Source organism: Mercenaria mercenaria, chromosome 11, assembly GCF_021730395.1.
Source record: "Mercenaria mercenaria strain notata chromosome 11, MADL_Memer_1, whole genome shotgun sequence".
NCBI classification, from domain to species: domain Eukaryota; kingdom Metazoa; phylum Mollusca; class Bivalvia; order Venerida; family Veneridae; genus Mercenaria; species Mercenaria mercenaria.
The window spans coordinates 49487131-49508200 of NC_069371.1; the positions used below are offsets into that span (position 1 = coordinate 49487131).

A 21070-nucleotide genomic window follows, 5' to 3' on the forward strand; every position below is an offset into this window, starting at 1 on the left:
CATTATTACACAGATGTGCGGTGACGTCAAAGTTTTTGTTGCGACAAAGAAAGAGCGCTATTTTATCTACTGTTTTAGATTAAGGACATATTAGAATCGAAATAATTTATAGCAAAGCCGTGTTTTAACACTATTTGTACACTCGGGCGGTAATACGTCGTACAAATAATTTCATTCGGGCTGCGCCCTGGTGATATTATTACGCCCGACGTATAACCGCCCAACATGCATAAATAAGTGATAAAACACTCTTTTGCTATAAATTATTTCTTAATTAAGGTTTTGATAATGCACAATGTACAAAAGCTGTCGCGAACTGCGAGTCTGTTTTGCATATATAATTACAGTTGCGACGTTATCTTGGTGCCGTCGGAGCCTTGGTTCATCTTTTGGGTGTCCGCCGGAACCACGGCGTCGTCGGAACCTAGTTCATGATTTCCAGGTCACGTGTTTCACAGATTTAGAATGTTTTTGTAAGAGTATAAAAGGCTGTTGTTCAGGTATTAAAAGAATCACTGTTAAAATTAGAGAAGTTAGGAAGATAACAACTAGAAAAATAAATGTAAATTATTCGTCACTTAAATAAATTATGTGAAACTGGATGGATTTTATTGTTTGTGTTTTAGATGAGAATAAAAGAAATCCAATGTGGCGTTTAATGAGATGACATACAGTCCGAAACTAAAGAAAGAAAAAATTTCGCCACATTGTTTGGTCCCGCGAACCGGATACGAGAACTTAAAGTAAATTGGAATACTGAAGCTTATCAGTAGTGCTTGAAATATCAGCAATAAAAATGGCTAGTGTGATACATTTAAAAGGTGTAAGGACGAGGTTTAGAAATGTTCTAAAAAAGAATATTGAAGCTGCCAAGGAATTACTGAAGTGTGATGTCGAATTTTGTGATATTGACAGGAATATTTCAGAAACAAATAAATGTATGCAAAGTCTTAAAGTGTATTGTGAAAAGTTGGAGCTACAAAGTGAGAAATTATCTGGTGCTGTTGAAGAAACTGACACGGAGTTTGTCCAACAAATTACTGATGAAGATAGTGAATTATGTACAGACGCTGTAGAGTGTTGTATCATTTTACAGCAACACAAGGAGTTATTACTTAGCGAGAAGGAAAAGAGTGAAACAAAACAAGTAAAAAATGTAACGATTGAAGAAACGCAAAACGAACAACTCGTATCTTTACAGAGAGACATGCAAAGACTAATGGAAATACAATTACAACAACAGGAAAAACTCATAGAATATCAGACTAACAAAGGTAAAGTCTCTTTTACGAAATTACCTAAGTTAGACTTAATATCTTTCAGTGGCGATAAAACAAAATGGATTGAATTCTGGGATTCGTTCAAGTGTTCTGTTCACGAAAATGCAACGCTTTCCAACAGTGAAAAGTTCAATTATTTGAGGAGTAAAGTGTACGGTGAAGCTCAGCGTGCAATATCAGGTCTTACGTTATCCGATGCTAACTACGAAGTAGCTGTCGGAGTTCTAAAGGAACGTTTCGGGAACGAGCAAGAAGTGGTCGACGTACATTATAACAAGTTAATTAATTTACAACCTGCAATAAACAAAACAAGCAGTTTAAGAGTACTACTTGATGCAGTAGAAAAACACTTACGCAGCCTAGAAGTGTTAGGACAAAATGTGAATCAAGATGTGTTTGTGTCCATGATAAGAGCCAAATTACCAGAAGATGTGTTAGTCCAACTGGAAATTCTCAATGGTACGAAGAATAAGTGGAATACATTCAGGCTAAGAGACAGGTTACGGGAGTATATTATAGCGAGAGAAAGGGCTGAAAAGGACAAAGAACCAGATAAAAGATCTTTAAATTCTCACTCAGTACAAAAAGGAATAAGATTAAATGAGTCAAAAGAACCGATAACGAGAAGCTTTGCAAATTCAGGATCCGCACACGTGTTAGCAGCCGTTAGAAAACAACCAACTATGAAAAGAAACACCGAAAATTACGCTGATAAATGTCGTTATTGTCAACAAAAACACTGGAGTGACGAGTGTAACAAATATCGGACTATCAGTGAAAGGAAACAACAACTAAAGGACAGTTGTTATAAATGCTTGAAGACAGGTCACCAATCCAATGAGTGCAAGAGAAACAAATTATGTACCCACTGTGGTGAAGTAAATAAACACCACCGTAGTTTGTGTCCAAAGAAATTTAAATTTAGAGAAACAATGTCACATTTAGCAAGTGAAGTAACGGAAGCCATGGACGTTTCTGAAGAAAATGTGCTTGTGTCATCAGATGAAATGGTCCTGATGCAGACAGCCCTGACGGATATAAAAAATCCAGAAACCTCTGAAACTCAGTCTGTGCGACTTATATTAGATTCGGGATCTCATCGAACATATATCACTGAAAAACTAGCAAATAGGTTACATCTCAAAGAAACAGGGGAACAGGAAATCAAACTAGTTACATTTGGGAGTAACAGTACGCAACGTATAAGAACAAAGTGTGCTAATATCGATGTAAAACTAAAAAATGGAACGTACATCTCAGTTAGTGTGAATATTGTTCCAACTATTAGTGGTCAGTTACATCGTAGCCCAGTCAGTATTTTGGAAACAGAACAATTTAAACACGTAGTCGGAAGTGTAGATCTAGCAGATACGCTACCAACAGAAAACGAATCCTCATCAATAGAAATGTTGGTCGGCAATGACTATTACTTGGATTTCATTCTCTGTCAAAGAATCGAATTACACCCTGGGTTATATTTACTAGGATCTAAGTTAGGATGGATTCTGACTGGTAGAACTAATGATCAAGACACCAATGACGGCCCGTGCATGCTTATTATGACGCATGGGAAAAGTTTTACAAAGACAAGTTTCACCAATGTGGATAGTGTAGTACCTGTGAAACCTGATCTAGAGGACTTTTGGAGAGTAGAGTCCATTGGTATTTTAGATAAACAAAATACTTCCGACGATGAAATGGCCATGAAAATGTTTCTAGATTCTCTGCAGTTTGAAAATGGACGTTATCAGGTCACATGGCCTTGGAATGAGGACTGTCCGAATTTACCAGTAAATAGAGAGCTGGCTCTTGGTCGTTTAAAAAGTTGTTTAAACAAATTGAAAAACAAACCTGATCTATTACAGAAATACGATGCAGTGATGAAGGATCAACTGAGCAAGGGTGTTATTGAGAAAGTAGAACAGTCAAAAACAGATGGATTGGTACATTACTTACCTCACCACGCGGTTATTACACCACAAAAGGCAACAACAAAAATACGAGTCGTATACGACGCATCCGCAAGAACACGAAAAGAAAACAAAAGCTTAAATGAGTGCATGTATAGAGGACCTGTGATGCTTCAAGACCTCTGTGGTATGCTACTACGATTTAGAATACAACATGTAGCAGTAGTTGCTGACATAGAAAAGGCGTTTCTCCAGATTGGATTGCAGTCTAACCAACGTGACGTGACACGATTTCTTTGGTTGAAGGACTTTGAAAAACCTGTATTTGATTCTGATAATATTCAGGAATACCGATTTTGCAGAGTACCTTTCGGTGTCATCAGCAGTCCGTTTCTACTGGGAGCTACTGTAGATTACCATTTAAAATCTTACAACGCTGAAATCGCAGAAAAGCTAAGAAACAACATATATGTAGATAATGTTATATATGGAGCCGAAAATACAAGTGAAGCTATTAAATTGTATAAAACGTCGAAATCGATGTTTGCAGACGCTTCCATGAATTTAAGGGAATGGATAACGAATAGTGAGGTGGTTAATGAGTTCATTCCTAAAGAAGACAGAGCATTTACTAACTCAGTAAAAGTTCTTGGACATTGTTGGAATGTCAAAGAAGACACGATAAATTTGTCAAAGCCGAAGGTAGTGTTGGATCAGCAAGAATGGACAAAACGTAGCGTGTTAAAATGTGTTGCTTCCGTCTTTGATCCACTTGGATTACTTTCGCCAGTACTCTTACGAGGAAAAGTGCTTCTACAATCGTTATGGCAGAAAAATCACGATTGGGACGAAGAAATAAATACTGAAGATCAAATGAAAATGTCCGAGATTGTATCAGACATCAACAAGATAAACACATTTCATATACCAAGGAAGGTTTGTGAATTTCATGGAACAGTAACGTATTCCTTGTTGTGTTTCTGTGATGCCTCAGAGAAAGCATATTCTACGGTTATATATCTTCACACCCATCAAACTCAAACGTCCATTGTTAATATGGTGTTTTCCAAGACACGTCTTGCGCCAGTGAAGAAATTAACGATTCCGAGGTTGGAACTACTAGCGGTTGTGATCGGCCTAAGATGTTTAAAGTTTATAAGAGATGAAATTAGAGTACCAGTCACTCAAAATTATTTGTGGACAGATTCAAAATGCGTATTACAATGGATTACATCACAAAAAAAATTATCAGTGTTTGTGAAAAACAGAGTCACAGAAATTAAAGAACACAGTAACGTAAACTTGTCATATATTCCTACGAAGGAGAACCCTGCAGATGTTGCTTCTAGGGGGACAACGCTAGAAAAGTTGAAATCTAACACTACGTGGTGGTATGGTCCAAAGTGGTTACTGGAACCAATGCCCAATTGGCCAGTATACAGTGATCAGCAAAGTGGTATTACTGAAGAGGAGATAGAAGAAGTATTACAGACAGAAGAGAAAAGCAACAAAGAAACAATGTTAGTGCAATTGACCAATGTTGACAATACAGAAAGGGCAAGTAATCCGCCATTTAATATTGACAGTAACAAATATTCTTCTGTAACTCGTCTAACAAGAGTTACCGCGTTAGTTTTACGCTTTGTGCTGAAACTCAAAAAAGTGTCGTGTAAAGGTGGCCCTTTAGAAAGTACAGAACTGTTCGAAGCCGAGAAAATGTGGTTACAACATGTTCAAGAAAGCCATTTTCAAAGTGAAATTGATGCTATCCGTGCTAAAACGACCACTAGCAGACAACAACAATTAGGTCTATTTCTTGACGAACAAGGGCTTATGCGCTGCAAAGGAAGACTCGAAAATGCTAACCTGAGTGAAGGGGCCAGACATCCCATTCTGTTACCAAAAAATGATCACCTTACCGAACTGATTATAGAAAGAACTCACAAAGAGTTATTGCATAGTGGTATCTCACAGACACTTGCTAAAACAAGACAAAAATTTTGGATCATACATGGTCGAGCAACAGTCAAGACCGTTTTAAACAAATGTGTATTGTGTAGACGTCATGAAGGTGGTAGTTACAAAATGCCACCAATGTCTTCACTATCATCGTCAAGAGTGACTGAATCAACACCATTTTCGAGAACAGGATTAGACTATTTCGGTCCAATTTACCTTAAAACATCAGGTGAAGAGAAGAAGGTTTGGATCTGTTTATATACATGTTTAGTAACACGCGCAATTCACCTGGAATTAGTCTCTGATATGTCCACAGAGGAATTTCTGTTGTGTTTAAAACGCTTCATAGCACAAAAGGGGACTCCAGTCGAAATAACAAGTGATAACGCAAAGCAATTCAAAGCAGCAAGTTCGATCCTAGATCAAATTTGGCATGGAGTATTACACAGTAACGAAGTTCAAAGTTACGTGGCAAATGCAAATATAAAATGGAACTTCATTGTTGAACTCGCGCCTTGGATGGGCGGGTTTTACGAACGTTTAGTTGGTTTGGTTAAAAGATCTTTTAGAAAAGCAATAGGAAGGAAACTCTTGACTTTGATTCAGATACAAACGTTAATAAAAGAAGTAGAAGCTGTGGTCAATTCGCGACCACTCATCTATGTTGGTGATGATATACATTCAACAATTGCATTAACGCCAAGTCATTTTCTGACCTTGAATCCGAACATCGGAATTCCACAAATATCAGAAGAGAGCGATAGTGAATATTTACCATACGAAAGTTCCACAAACAGGTTATTAAATATTTGGAAGAAAGGTCAAAGAATTTTAAATAAGTTTTGGCAAATATGGCGGGATGAGTATTTACTAAGTTTAAGGGAAAGGATGCAAACCCGACTAAAAACAAACAGAATTCAGTCATCAGTAAAGCCAACAGTCGGTGATGTAGTGATTGTTAAAGACAATTGTTCACGAGGTAGTTGGAAACTTGCAAAAATTGAGGAACTAATCAAAAGTCGGGATGGTGAAATACGTGCTTGTAAAATTCAATTGTCTTCAGGAAACATTCTTAACCGTCCACTGAATTTACTTTTTCCCGTCGAAACTTCTCAAAGCACAGTTAATACACAGAATGACATTATAGAAAAATTGCCACAGTGTAAATTACAGTCAAAAGTGAACGATCAGGATCAAGGCTTATCCCAACGTCCTATGAGAGCTTCAGCATCTAAAGCATTAAAAACAATAAAACAGCAGTTATCCCAATAAACGGTTACATGTTTGTGTACTCAATATGTGTTCTGAGATACAACTATTAACCCCCCAATCCAAAAAACACTTTTCCGCACATGGAAGGTTATACAACATGATGGCTCCGCTTAAAGTACTAAGTGTTAACAAATCAGAAGGTCAACGGAGCCGATATAAAGTTCAACGGAGTCTAATTATCCATGTAAATCGATGTGCACGAAATTCTCGGGATATTCATTTGTACATTGTAAATGTAATTCATACTGCGACCTTCATTCGCAAAGTAGTAACCGAGTAATAAATATAGCGTTATAATTTATTTCAGGTGCAATTATGCATCAGTGTGACATTTGTGGTAGAAACTACAGCTATAAAAAGAATCTTCTTAGACACATCCGTGAAAAACATATAGAATTAGAACATTGGAACTGTCCAGTTGAGACCTGCAATTCGAAGTTCATTCGGCGAAGTTATTTATGGAGACATTTATCTCTCAAACATGAATTTTCGAAAACGGACGCACGGACAGCGGCTATTTCTGCACCTAGAGGAAACAAACCTACACAAACGTCGAACTATGAGGACATTAGCGATGACGACTCAATTCTTGATTTATTAGCATCAGAAGAAACAGAACAGTTGGACTTTGATTCTGTAATACGTGAATTTGATACCGATGTTTTCGGATTTGATGAGAACAATAATCAGTTTCACGGAATAAATAACTATAAATTAGCTGTTGGTGTAAACGTTGACGTAAATAAATCAAGTGACGTTAATAGTGAAAGAGAGGAAAGTGATCGTCATGACGTCAATAAAAAATCAGATAACGACGATAACGTTAACGTAAATAAACCAAGTGACGTTAACAGTGAAAAAGATGAAAGTGATCGTCATGACGTCAACGAAAAATCAGATAACGACGATAACGTCGACGTAAATAAAGAAAGTGACGTTGATAACGAAAAAAGTAAAAGTGATCGTGATTACGTCAACAAAGAAGCCGAATACGATTATAGCGTTGACGCCAAAAAAGCAAGTGACGTTAATAATGAAACAGAGGAAAGTGATAGGGATTACGTCCACCAGGGATCAGATATCGGTGAAAACGTCGACGTCATCAACGAAGATGACGTTAACAGAAATAAAAGTGAAAACGATTGTGCTAGCGTCAACGATGAAAACAACAAAGTGAATGACGTTAACCGTAATAATGAAAGTGAAAATTGTTTTAATTTCGGATATAGTGACATCAGTGAATGTGATGATATCATCGAAAGTTACAGTGACCAAAGCAATGAAGAAACATATAATGAACGCGATAATGCTAGCGGTAATAACGATGGATGTAATGACACCAATAACTCTGACAACGATAGTGTCGACATGATCAACAATAACGTCAACGACAATAGTTTCGATGAAAATAGTTATAATGACGGTACCGACGGTAATTACGTGAATGATGTTAACCTCGACGACGATAGTGAGTATAACAGTGGTGAAAACAATGAACGAAATAATGAATACAAGCGTAACTGTTCTTCTGATGAGGATTATATCTTAATTTCGAGCGAAGACGAGGACGGGTCTAATGAAACTGCGGTAGAAAAGGCATCATCTTTATATAAAACCAGGGTTTGGACATGCACTGTGACGAAACGCTTGTGTATACGTGACGGTCAAGAATATGTACTGAGTGCAACAAAGGAATTTGATTACTTTGAATTTGAAAAATAAAACATTTATTATTGCTAATATTTGAAAACACTTTGATTACTTAGACTATTACAATGTGGTCCAAATGAAAACAATTTCATTAAATTGGAAGTGATAACCAGGGACTTTCGTAATACTGAAAATTGCCAATGATATTAAATACATGTATTGTCTGTATTATGTATTTTACACAACTTATAAGTTTGTAATTATGTAATGAAAATTGATACATTGTATTCTCATATTCAATGAATAACTCACAAGAAATTGAAAATTTTGTATAAATTGTTTTCTTCCGTCGGCGGCGGGAGTGTCGCGAACTGCGAGTCTGTTTTGCATATATAATTACAGTTGCGACGTTATCTTGGTGCCGTCGGAGCCTTGGTTCATCTTTTGGGTGTCCGCCGGAACCACGGCGTCGTCGGAACCTAGTTCATGATTTCCAGGTCACGTGTTTCACAGATTTAGAATGTTTTTGTAAGAGTATAAAAGGCTGTTGTTCAGGTATTAAAAGAATCACTGTTAAAATTAGAGAAGTTAGGAAGATAACAACTAGAAAAATAAATGTAAATTATTCGTCACTTAAATAAATTATGTGAAACTGGATGGATTTTATTGTTTGTGTTTTAGATGAGAATAAAAGAAATCCAATGTGGCGTTTAATGAGATGACATACAGTCCGAAACTAAAGAAAGAAAAAATTTCGCCACAAAAGCTGCTGAACATGTGCATAAAAAAGAGTGCCATATAACTGGTTTTATGATAATAAGGCTCACAGAGTACAGCAGACGGCATCATTGCAAGATGATGATGGAATTCAGTTTCGATAACTTTCTGTTGGAAATAAAATCTGTAAGCATGTTTTCAAACTTCTTATCTATCGTTAGTATTGTTTAATGGCCAAAAATAAAGATGATTTAGTTTGATTCGGAAGCTTAAAAATTCATATCATAGACTCGTCAGTCAATTAGGGAAATCAGCATGATATGCTTTAAATTATTGGTCTGCCACACAGGCGGTGCGAGTTCAATATACATTGTGTACATACAACACAATATTTTATTTTTCATTTGATTTTTCACAATTATAATGTTATTTGTACAGTTTATAAAATAACAAACCGTGTTTGTAAACATGGGCGGGTCCAAACGGAAGGGTAAGAAGCATTATGTAGAAACATTTCGGTGGCAAAATACAGTTACATATCGTAGTCCTGACCAACCTATGAACTGGGCCAGTCTATGCTATAAGTACAAAAACACAGTTGGCCCATTTAAACGAGTTGTAATTGTTATATATTTGTGCTACCTTTATAGTCATTTACAGACAAATTAACGCAATTCATAGTTCTTCGTCAGAGATGTCTGTCATATCGCCAGATATGTGTTCTCGTGGAGTCAACGATTGCAATGACAAGCTCAGCTTCTTTTCCAGCTAAGCATTAGGTAAATCGTAACACATTTTATTTGTACATGTATGCAATATATTGACTGTATCCGATATATTAATTTATTCTTATTTGAAAATAGTCCCACATCCTATGGCGGATCCAGGGTGGGTGGGGTTCTTAGGTAATTTGTCTTTTGTTCTGGGTGAAATAAGTGCAAAATATGCATTTTATCTCACTCGCTACGCTAGCATAGGTAATTTATCTTTTGTTCTGGGTGAAAAATATAAAATATGCATTTTTATCGCTCGCTACACTCTCATAGGTAAGTTTGGTTTTTTTTCTGGGTGAAAAAAAAATGTATTTTTTCTCGCTTGCTACGCTTGCACAATAATAATCCGACAAAGTTTGAATGAGCTACTATAACGCTCTTTACAATTCCCTCGGTAGCCCCTTCCCTTAAAAGTCCTCAGAAATCGGGCCAAGAAATTCCATTCCGAGATACTAACGCAAGAATTAGTCTGAAAGGTCATAAAACATGATTAGCATGTTATTTGGGTTAATTTTGTCACAAAACCTGTCCTTTTTCAATGCCAAATAAAATACCTCAGAATGCCCAGAATGCACCATACTGATACATTGTTTTCAAAACTTTCCGCCTGTGTGTGTGGTGGGTGGGGGGGGGGGGCGGGGCATGCCCGCCGGACTCTCCTTGGTTCTCTACAAATATTTTGCACCCAGACCCCCACCTCTCCAACACCAAATCCTGCATCCGCCCCTGAATATCGACTCAGTCGGATATGAAACGCACAAAATACAATCACAACATTATATTCTATCATAGCTAATGATACGATAGATGTTGCTTAAATTAATCATTATCCAACATAAATTGTATAGTAAATAATATGAATTTGTAAATTGCTACTGAATTTTAGATATCGTATTCAATTTAAGATACGTTCACAGCAATCTGACTAGGGTACTTGATCTTCTAAACGAAGATTTGAGGATGACCTATTTGCATTCGTCTTCTGTATATTTTGGATTTCGCAAATCTGTTTTTGTGATTATTTCAAAGATACATGAATATAGCAACATCAAAATGTATTTATAGTTTTCATTTTTAATACAACATGTCCATGTGGTCGTGTTTACCAACAAGCTGATTTAGCAGTAAATTTGGCCATTTCGTCATGAAAGCACTTTCATTGTCAAATATTTACATTTTAACTAATATTAAGAAGCAAACCGAGTAGACGTGAGATAGCTGTAAAGTATACAATGCATTTTGAAATAAAATATGTACCGACAACGATTCTGGAGTAAAATTATTCACAGCTCTTTCGTGAATAATATCTACATCGCCTACCATTCCCTGATTTTTGATATTCGATACACTGCTTGTAAAAATGCCAGAAATATGATGACACTCACCTTTGTTGATGTTCTTTTATCGCGCCGTGCACTAACTCGGAATATATATATATATATACTTATGTATATGTTTATATTTGTATATATATATATACTTACGTATATAATTGATGGTGTATGGGCCGGATGCCTAAATCACAGTAAAGGTTTGATTTGATTTGAATTGATATTTTCAAACGTATATTTAATATACACTATAACAATATTAGAAGCACAGAGCACTAAAAACCAAGCCTCAGAGCCATGCATATGCAAAGTAAGTCCACAACAAAAAGAAGCTGTAACGGAAAAAAAATATAACAGACGGTTCGCTTAAAAAATCCAACAAGTAAATTTAAATTTTATGCAAAGTATAGATAGTGGGGGAGGAAGGGGTAAGGGGTAGAAAGGGGTTGGGGGAGGAGGTTGAATGGGAAAATGGACAAGTATGAATATACAAAGGGAATCATCGGCTACGTTCCTTAATCACAGTTACACTACAACGTAAACAACAATAGCGCAGACATTCGTTTGCTACACAAGATAAACACACACAACCACACCCAACTAGCTAATATAGATAAATACCCTTACTGAAATTAAAACTATGATTTTATAACCATCATCTGCATGTGTGGTTACATACCCCATAACTCTAATTGTATTTTTGACAGAGTTATGCCCCTTTTGTACTTAAACATTTTTTGCAATCTTCGCTTTCTGGATATTCCTTTAATGCAATATAAGATAAGTGTTTGAAACTTAAAATGTTTCTTTATAACAATGCATGTATGGTAACAATCCCCATAACTCTGATTTGTCTTTTGACCATATTATGCCCCTTTTGTACTTATTTTTTTAGCAAACTTCGTTTTCTGGATATAACTTTAATACTATATAAAATAATGACTTGAAACTCAAAATATATCTTTACCATCATCATCTTCATTTGTTGTATAAATCCTAATAACTCTAATTTGTGTATTTGATGGAATTGTGCCCCTTGGTGTATCTTCCTTTTATAGTAGAGGTCTCTTATTCAGACATATTCATTTTACTTTCAAATCTCCGAATAGCGGAGCGCGCTGTCTTACGGACAGCTCTTGTTGTAATACATTTCCAGTACTTAGCATTTTTTCATATTGACATTTACGGGTTTTTCTTAACATTTTTATTGTATATGGTTTCTCTCTGCCAATGAAAACCTCCAGCTAATTGTGTTTGCACCAGTAAAAGCATTTCCAATTCCGAGAAAAGGCGTTTCCTGGCCAATGGAATACCTATGATCTGCGGCATATATAAATGGATGTATAGCATATTATCCAATACAGATATAGTTTTCCGCACTATAATATTCTAGTCTGCATTTATACATTACTAATAATTTGTAAGACAAAGAGTATCAGATAGTCTAGGAAGGGAAGGCATATAACAAAGGAACAGCTTCAGATAAGGTAAGTTTTGCTTATTTAACTCACAAGTATGTTTCGAGTGAAAAACGTCTGAAAACCCTAGTTAGGTAAAACGGGTTTTCTGAAAATAATCAAGTTTGATTATTATTTTTCTTCAAATAATGATAAAAGAAAAAATAATTTGTTAAAAAAAGGTATAGCATTTCACTCATTATTGTATCTTTTTAGAACTACACAAGGCATTATAAAAAGTATAATTTTTGGTCTTAAGGTAGTTTAGTCATAGCTTCTATGCCGTCTAAACAGCTGATCGCATGTATTGACATACTGCCGTTTGACTGAGGCCCGATAGGGGTAGCCGAATTCAGAGCTCTATGTATAGATCTAAAGGTAGTTTTGAGGGAGTAATTGCGTAGAAAACAAGAAATAATTAGAGGATATTACATGTGTGTCATTTCATATTGAATGTATTAAACGAGAGAAATAAAATAATAAAATGCGGGACTTTGCCGAGCACTTTATCATTTTTATTCAACGAATTTAATAATTTCAATGTGAAAAGACACAAATGTAATATTCCTTTTATCACATGTAAGCTTTTCCTGTTGACACATCGAAATTTCTTCCTTCTTTACCTATTACGGATAGTATATAAACGACGTCGAAGTCATAGAGAATATAAGGTTACTGTTTGATTATGTAAAATTTATTAGGCGAGTCGAAGAAAATATATTAGGAAAGGCTCTGCGGAGCCTTATACTTTTTTCGTTGACGAGCCAAATATTTTTTTTTTCAGACAGCAACCTAATATTCTCTATGACGTCTACCTCGTTTATATTTAATAGTAGTATAGGCGTCGGTTTGGGGTCAGGACTGCGCATTCGTGAGAATGACGTCATGTGCAGCGGCCATGTTGAATTCTATTTTTAGAATGACATCATCTTTCTATTTAAAGAATGCCCTCACTCTGCTATTTACATCTCCCAGAAGTATATATAGAGCTGACTTATATACCAATCTAGGGCGTGTTCGTGCACAAGGAGGGTCAGGTGCTCAGCCCTAGACGGAGAGATAACATGAAAACAAAATATTACAAGAAAATCAAATAGAATATGAATTATACTTAACCATATAAATTCATTGCAGATCTAAATGAACAAATACATTTCTTTTAAATTAAAACAGATTATATTCAAAAGCAAAGAACATTACTAATCCAAATCAAAATATTTATCACATTAAAACTAAAACATTATTAATAAACATTGTTTAAGATAAATACAAGCAAAATTTACTGAAGATTACTTTTTTTGTCGACGATGTGTACCCCTCGGCGTCCACTAAGTAAATGACCATGTATCTGTTTTAACAAGAGCTCATTCAAAAAATGAGTGCTATCAAAAACATAAACAAATACCCATACATAAGAAAGGAAAAAATAAAAGAAAATCCAGTGGAACCTCACAGTGCGACAAATGATGGAAGTGCCCTTCATGCTATAAAGTTTTAAGATTCGATGAACGAAAAAAAGATGAACACCAGTGCGGAGAGTATATGTGTAGTTCGTGTAACAAATATGTATTAGATGGACAATTGTGTTATTTAAGAGTTACCCCAGCAAAAGAAGATCACATTCCATAGTTTATATTTTCTATTTTAAGTGTAGTCAGGATGAAACATCAGTGTATGAAAATGGATATGTACCTAATAGAAAAATGGATTGTAAAGACTGCCAATCACAACAGGTATGTAAAACGTCATGGTATGGTAAAACCACGCATCGTCCCAACTTTGTAGTGGCCCATACGGTATGTTCAGAATGCATTGATGAAGAATTAACGCCAGAGTCTATATGTAAAAAATGCGGTACCCGTTGCGACGAATGTGACAACTCAGACTTGCCTGCTAACGAAGATAAAGGGCCATGCCCCGGAACATGTGGGTTTAGAGAAGTTACGTTTGAAGGAACGGACACCGCGGAAAATTTGGCGAATGGTTGTTTTCTGATCAACATCAATATTTTAAAGCTGTTGCCCACAATATGAAAGACTACGACGGTTACTTCCTTTTTAGAATACCTTATAGACCAGTCCCTTAGACCCGACAAAATCATTTATAGCGGATCAAAAATTGTGTATATGACGTTGGAGCAAGGTTTGCATATTAAAGTAATTGACAGCCTCAATTTTTTACCCATGAAATTATCTGCGTTACCGAAAGCCTTTGGATTAGATAAATTGAAAAAGGGGTGGTTCCCTCATTATTTCAATACACGTGGAAACCAAAATTATATTCGACCCTATCCTGAGGCTAAATTTTACGGACATGATTTTATGAGTGAGAAAGAGAGATCTGATTTGTTAGCATGGCTGTGTGAGAGAAAGGATGATGTTTGATTTTAGAAAAGAAATGTTGGAATATTGTAGAAGTGATGTTGATATTTTGAGACAAGCATGTTTAAAATTTAGAGAATTACTTATGAGTGCTACGGGTGAAAGACAGTTTGAAATGAATGAGAAAGGGCAGGAAGAAGAAAAGATAGTACGGACCGTGGATCCATTCGATTCCGTGACTATAGCTTCCGTCTGCATGAACGTATTTAGCACCAAATTTTTAGAAGAAGAATGGGAAGTGAAATTAGAGGGTGAAAATGATTGGGTACCCGCAAAATTAGTAGATGGAATGCTGTATGTATTACACGAAAACGAATGGATCCATGAAACCAGTCTGACCGGGACGGAAGTGAGCGAGAAACAATTTGTACGTACCAAAATAGCAAAAATTCCTCCTAGTGGTTATAATGATCAATATAGTAAAGTCTCTATCGAATGGTTAGAATGGTTGGCGCATACTAAAAATATCAAAATTCAACACGCATTAAATATTGGCGAAAAAACTTTACCAGGTACACGATCTAAATTAGATAGGTATTGCGAAGAAACAAACACAGCGCATGAGTACCACGGTTGCATTTTTCACGGTTGCCGAGATTGTTTCACTGATAATCGCGAAAATACGTGTCATCCACTCACCAATCAATCTTTAGACGAACTATTCGCGTTAACATAAAAAAAAGCTACCATAGAACAATTAGGAATGAAATACGTTTGTATTTGGGACCACGAATTCAGAAAACAAAAGAATCAAAATTCTGAGATGAAGCGTTTCATTGACAATTAAGATTTAACAGACAGATTAGATCCTAGGAAAAGTTTCTTCGGGGGACGCACCAATGCCAGTACACTCTAATACAAAGTTGATGAAAGTGAGCAAACCAAATATGTTGATTTCACTAGTTTGTATCCTTGGGTCAACAAGTATTGCCAGTATCCTGTAGGTCACCCCGTCATAAAAACGAAAGATTTCGGTGACATAAAGGAGTACTTTGGCATTGCCAAAGTTAAAATAGTACCACCAAGAGGTCTATACCATCCCGTACTTCCTTATAGGTCAAATGGCAAGCTGAACTTCCCTTTATGTAGGACCTGCACAGATACTGAAAATCAAAACCCTTGTGATTGCCCGGATGATGATAGAGCGTTAACTGGCACGTGGTGTACTCCGGAGATTCAGACCGCTTTAAGATCAGGTTATACCATTAAGAAAATATACGAAGTATACCACTGGGAGGAAACCACTCAATATGACCCTTAAACCAGTGAAGGGGGACTGTATGCCAATTACATCAACACATTTTTAAAGTTTAAGCAAGAGGCAAGCGGCTCCCCTGACTGGATACAAAATGAACAAGACATGAAGAATTACATAACTCAATATATGGAGAAAGAGGGTGTTTCATTGGATCGGTCAAATATTAGGAAGAATCCGGGTTTGAGCCAAGTCAGGAAACTTAATGAGTTTTCCACATGTATTCGGAGATGCAGAAAGTGCCCTATCACGCTTCAACGCTATTCCGGAAAAGATAATGAGCTTACCACATGGACTCAGTGATGCAGGAAGTGCACTTTCACGCGTGAGAGCCAAAGGGAAAATTAAACGACATTTTCATCCGGTACAAATTTACGCATGAATACCAAAGCTCAACCATCAAAGATTCGTTTGATTAATGACCATCGCTATGGGTATACAGTACCTAATAATAGTTGCACCGAGGTCGGAGGTTCATTTGAATGACCTCTTGTTAAAACAGATACATGGTCATTTACTTAGTGGACGCCGAGGGGTACACATCGTCGACAAAAAAGAAATCTTCAGTAAATCTTGCTTTTTAATCATGTATTTATCTTAAACAATACTTAATGTTTTAGTTTTAATGTGATAAATATTTCGATTTGGATTAGTAATGTTCTTTGCTTTTTAATATGATCTGTTTTAATTTAAAAGAAATGTATTTGTTCATTTAGATCTGCGATGAATTTATATGGTTAAGTATAATTCATATTCTATTTGATTTTCTTTTTATATTTTGTTTTCATGTTATCTCTCCGTTTATGGCTGAGCACCTGATCCTCAATGTGCGCGAACAAGCCCTAGAATATAAGTAAGCTCTATATACTTCTGGGAGATGTAAATAGCAGAGTGAGGTCATTCTAAAAATAGAAAGATGATGTCATTTTAAAAATATAATTCAACATGACCGCTGCGCATGACGTCATTCTCACGCATGCGCAGTCCTGACCCCAAACCGACGCCTATACTACTTTTAATATTCTATTTATCCTATCTACTCAGAAAATTAGGGGAAACGTCGTTTGAAAGAGCAAAAGCGCGCAGACTTGACGTCTTCTTGCATCCCGGACTGGCGTTTTCAGTGATTTTAACCATGCCGGCAAAACCCATCTGGCACCCCCATGCCAGATAACTCTCATGCTGTTAATGACAACTAGTGGTTCATGCACTGATAATGTTGTTTATGTAAAATACGAAAAAAAGCAGGTACCTTGATAGTTTCTCTCCGTTCCTTATATAGTTTAGTTCTCTATTCAAAATACGTTAGTTTGTCGTAAAAACGTAACGTTACGCTACAAACGATAAAACTAAATTAAATGTGAAACTTTGTTATTGTGCGTAACGCAAAACATCATGACGTCACTCTGCTTACGGACGTTAATTTCCCGCGCTTCATGTTCATTCTCTACTATAAGAAATAGTGCTAAAAAGAAAGTATTTCTACCTTTTGTAAAATACGGTATGCAAGAAAAATAATCGGCCTGCCAGAATAAAATGCTAACATGTATACGATATGCAAGAAAAAATATCAGTCATGTGTCAGCAAGCCTCATTATCGCCCAATGCGCAGGTGCCCTCGGGATGGATATTTCTATCTGGTTCGTAAACACATGGCAGATATATATGATGTTTGTGAGTGCAATTCAGTTTGTGGATAAAACTGTTTTGCTTCTAGATAAAAACTTTACACTTATTTTCTTATTTAGAACATTTTTAATATAATGATGACGGTTTCAATGAAAATTTCAGAACTTGAAGTGTTTTCAAAATTTCCGACTGAAGTGTTGTAAAAGTGAAAAATAGCAATAACTTTTTTTTTATAGAAACCTATTACTTAACCACTCATTTTCTAAGTTCAAACATTTTCAATACAATGGTGACAGTTTCAATGCAAAAAATGTTTGGATAAAATATGTGATTTCAAAAGTTCCCACAAAAGTGATATCTTGGCACTGACTTTTATATAAAGACTAGTTGTAGTGTTCCCCAGTGTTGTGATATCAGTATTGTTATTCCTAAACAAACAGTTGTCAACTTAGTCACGCAAAAATCAAAAGTCAATCATTGTTCAGATTGGCTTGAATCTTTGAATATTGCTACAGGTTATTCCGATCGAGGTGGACATAAGTTGCGTACTTATCGGTTATTTAAAAGCGAATATCGTGCAGAAAGGTATTGTCAGCTTATTATGTCTCCACGACATCGCACAGCGTTTAGTACATTTCGTTGTGGCGTCACTCCAATACGCATTGAAACCAGCCGTTATGAAGGATTAGGCGTACAGAAACGAAAATGTCCTTTCTGTAGCAATATTGAAGATGAGAGCCATGTTCTTCTTGACTGTTTTTTTTGCATTATGACTTGCGTCAATCATTATTTGCAAAGGCAAATACTGTTGATACTTCTTTCAGTACAATGTCTAAAACTGATCAATTGAAATTTTTGTTCACCAAAGAAGAAATGATACGTTATAGTGCCAAAACCTGTTTTTAATATTTTGCAACGTCGTCTTTTATTTATTTGTAAATAATGTCACAATAATGTTTTATGAATAATGAACGTAACGTTTTATTATATGAGTAGTTCATCAATGCTAATCTGTTCATCCCTGATCTGATCTGGGATGATACGTTCTATTTTAAAATGTTTCTTATCAAGCGCATTAGGGCCCCGATTTACATTCTTTAGTGTCTTAACTACTTATTTTTATGGCAGTTCTTATATTTTGATTAGCATTGGTTATCTACCTTTTATCGTGTAAATACAGATATGATAAAATTTGCATTTTGGTGCACTAAGTAATGTATGTGTAAAGATATTTCTTATAGTGTAATTTGTAACGTATTTTAATCTATAGTCTTTTGTCATTCTAGATATAGAATTGCCAATCATGTGTATTGTATGTTTAATATTTGTTGCGTATTTTATGACACTGTATTGGAAGAGACTTTAATAAAGTATAAAACCCGACAAGATAAAGCAAGGTTTATTTGGCAGGCCGATTTTGTGCTATATCCTGTATGAGGGTAGGATAAAAAGCTTTATTACACTAGTGTATTATCAAATTTATGTAATGGCTTTATTTCACTCCCACGACGTTAAACATGTGATAAGTCATTTTATGAATTTACGGCAAAATGTGAGTGAATTTATTACAACGGCAACGTTATTTTCTTTCTAAAGCTCAAAAATGATATTAAAATATCTGACAGGTTAAATAATTCCGAAAAATCCATTTACATCAGCTTGTAATGCGCGGATCTCTTTAATCATGGGGCAAAAATCTCAAAAGCAAGCACACGGACCTATACATTTTATTTCGACATATTATAGGCCGTACGTTTATTTACAAATGTGAGAAGTTTCATTAAAACCTACATTATAGAGAAAAAAACTATTCGCGAAAATAAAAATTGTGATTTTCCTATAGACCCCATTATGAAAACTTGGGTGAGGTTGAAATTTTTCAAATCAGTCTAGCAGAAAATTGAGCTCACGACCCTATCTTTTTTATTTTGCCGTAATTTTAAATGTATTCTGAAGTTTGGAAAAATCGGTGTTTTACATTTTAGAAACATGTTTATCCGAACCTACAGAACTACCTTAAATGTTATATATGAGTCGGAAAGCTGACTTTAATGTTAAATGCAACAAAATATGTGCAATTTATAATATCATCTTGTTTACAAATAGAAAGGAAATTTAATGTAAATATAATAAATATTTTTTTCTTCGGTGTTTATGCAAAATGAACGACAAAATAGCATCGGCAAATGAAACATGAATCGCCAGCGTATACAGCACTTAGCATTAGCTTTTTAAGTGATTGTCATAATTTAGAATTTTAGGTACTTTTTCTACAAGAAGAACATTGAAGCGTATCTTTGAAAGTAAAACTGTAACTATTCGGTACTATTCCACTGGAAATAATTATTATCTCATTCTTAAAAAGCATGTCAATTTATTGTAGGTTTAGGTTTTGTACAGTTAAGAAATCTCTTAGAACTATATAATTTTTAAACAGAGAGACATACTGATGAGCCGTTCACGGTGAAAGTAGTTTGTGACTTTGTTTTTATGGCCCCACTTTAAAATGGGGAGGGAGCATATAGTGTTACCCCTGTTCGTGTGTGTGTGGGTGCGTGCGTGTTTGTTTGTGTTTTCGGGAAAGGGTGGTGTTATTGTCCAGGCCATAACTTTTTACATTTTTTTTACATGCATGGTCCTATTTCAGAATAAGTTGACACAAATAATAAGCATACATAGACAATGTGTCATGTGCAAAACAGTTTTACTAGCTTAAATGTCAAGGTCACAGTCCTTGTTTGAACTTAGCCGATTTTCACCACATAAGTATTCTTCGTGTTCGGGCAATAACTTTGGCATGCATGGTTCGATGTTAGAATAAGTTAACAATAATAATAAGCATGGATAGACAATGTGTCGTGTGCAAAAAACATTTCACCAGCTTAAAGGTCAAGGTCACAGTCCTTTGTTGAACTTTTCACTACATATATACTGATAATGTGTTTTTCGTGCCCGGTCCATTACTTTGACATGCATGGTCTGATTTCAAAATAGTTTGACACGCATGATAAGCATGGATAGACGATGTGTCATGCACAAAAACATTTCACGAGTTTAAAGGTCATGGTCACAATTCTTGGTTGAACTTAGCCCATTTTCACTACATATACAGATTACTAAATTTTCTGGTTTTCCTAAATATTTCTTTTGTAAATAAATAGGGCCAAAGTTTCTTGACGAAAATCAAGTGAATATAAATGATACAATAAAGGGGGAAATCAATTGTATAATAACTGAAACAGAAATTTTAGATGCTGTAAAAACTCGCAAAAGGAATAAGTCCCCTGGGGAAGATGAAATTTTAAATGAACAAATTAAATACTCTATTGGTCCGATGTTAAATATTTACAAGAAATTGTTTAATATTATTTTAGATAAAGGGGTTATTCCAGAAAGTTGGACTATAGGCCAGATATATAAGAATAAGGGAAATCCAAAATTACCTAAAAATTATCG

At 35.5% G+C, this 21070-nt stretch overlaps 2 protein-coding genes across 2 annotated transcripts; both read left to right on the forward strand.

Moving 5' to 3' along the window:
* Nucleotides 1–796: 796 nt before the first annotated feature.
* On the forward strand, nt 797–6421 carry LOC123525722 (uncharacterized). The gene has a single exon (XM_053518086.1). It carries the CDS (start codon nt 797–799, stop codon nt 6419–6421), a length of 5625 nt encoding a protein of 1874 aa, XP_053374061.1.
* A 315-nt stretch (nt 6422–6736) lies between these two features.
* Nucleotides 6737–8143, forward strand: LOC128546775 (putative uncharacterized protein DDB_G0282133). The gene has a single exon (XM_053518087.1). The coding sequence runs from the start codon at nt 6737–6739 to the stop codon at nt 8141–8143; it is 1407 nt and encodes a 468-aa protein (XP_053374062.1).
* The last annotated feature ends 12927 nt before the right edge of the window (nt 8144–21070 follow it).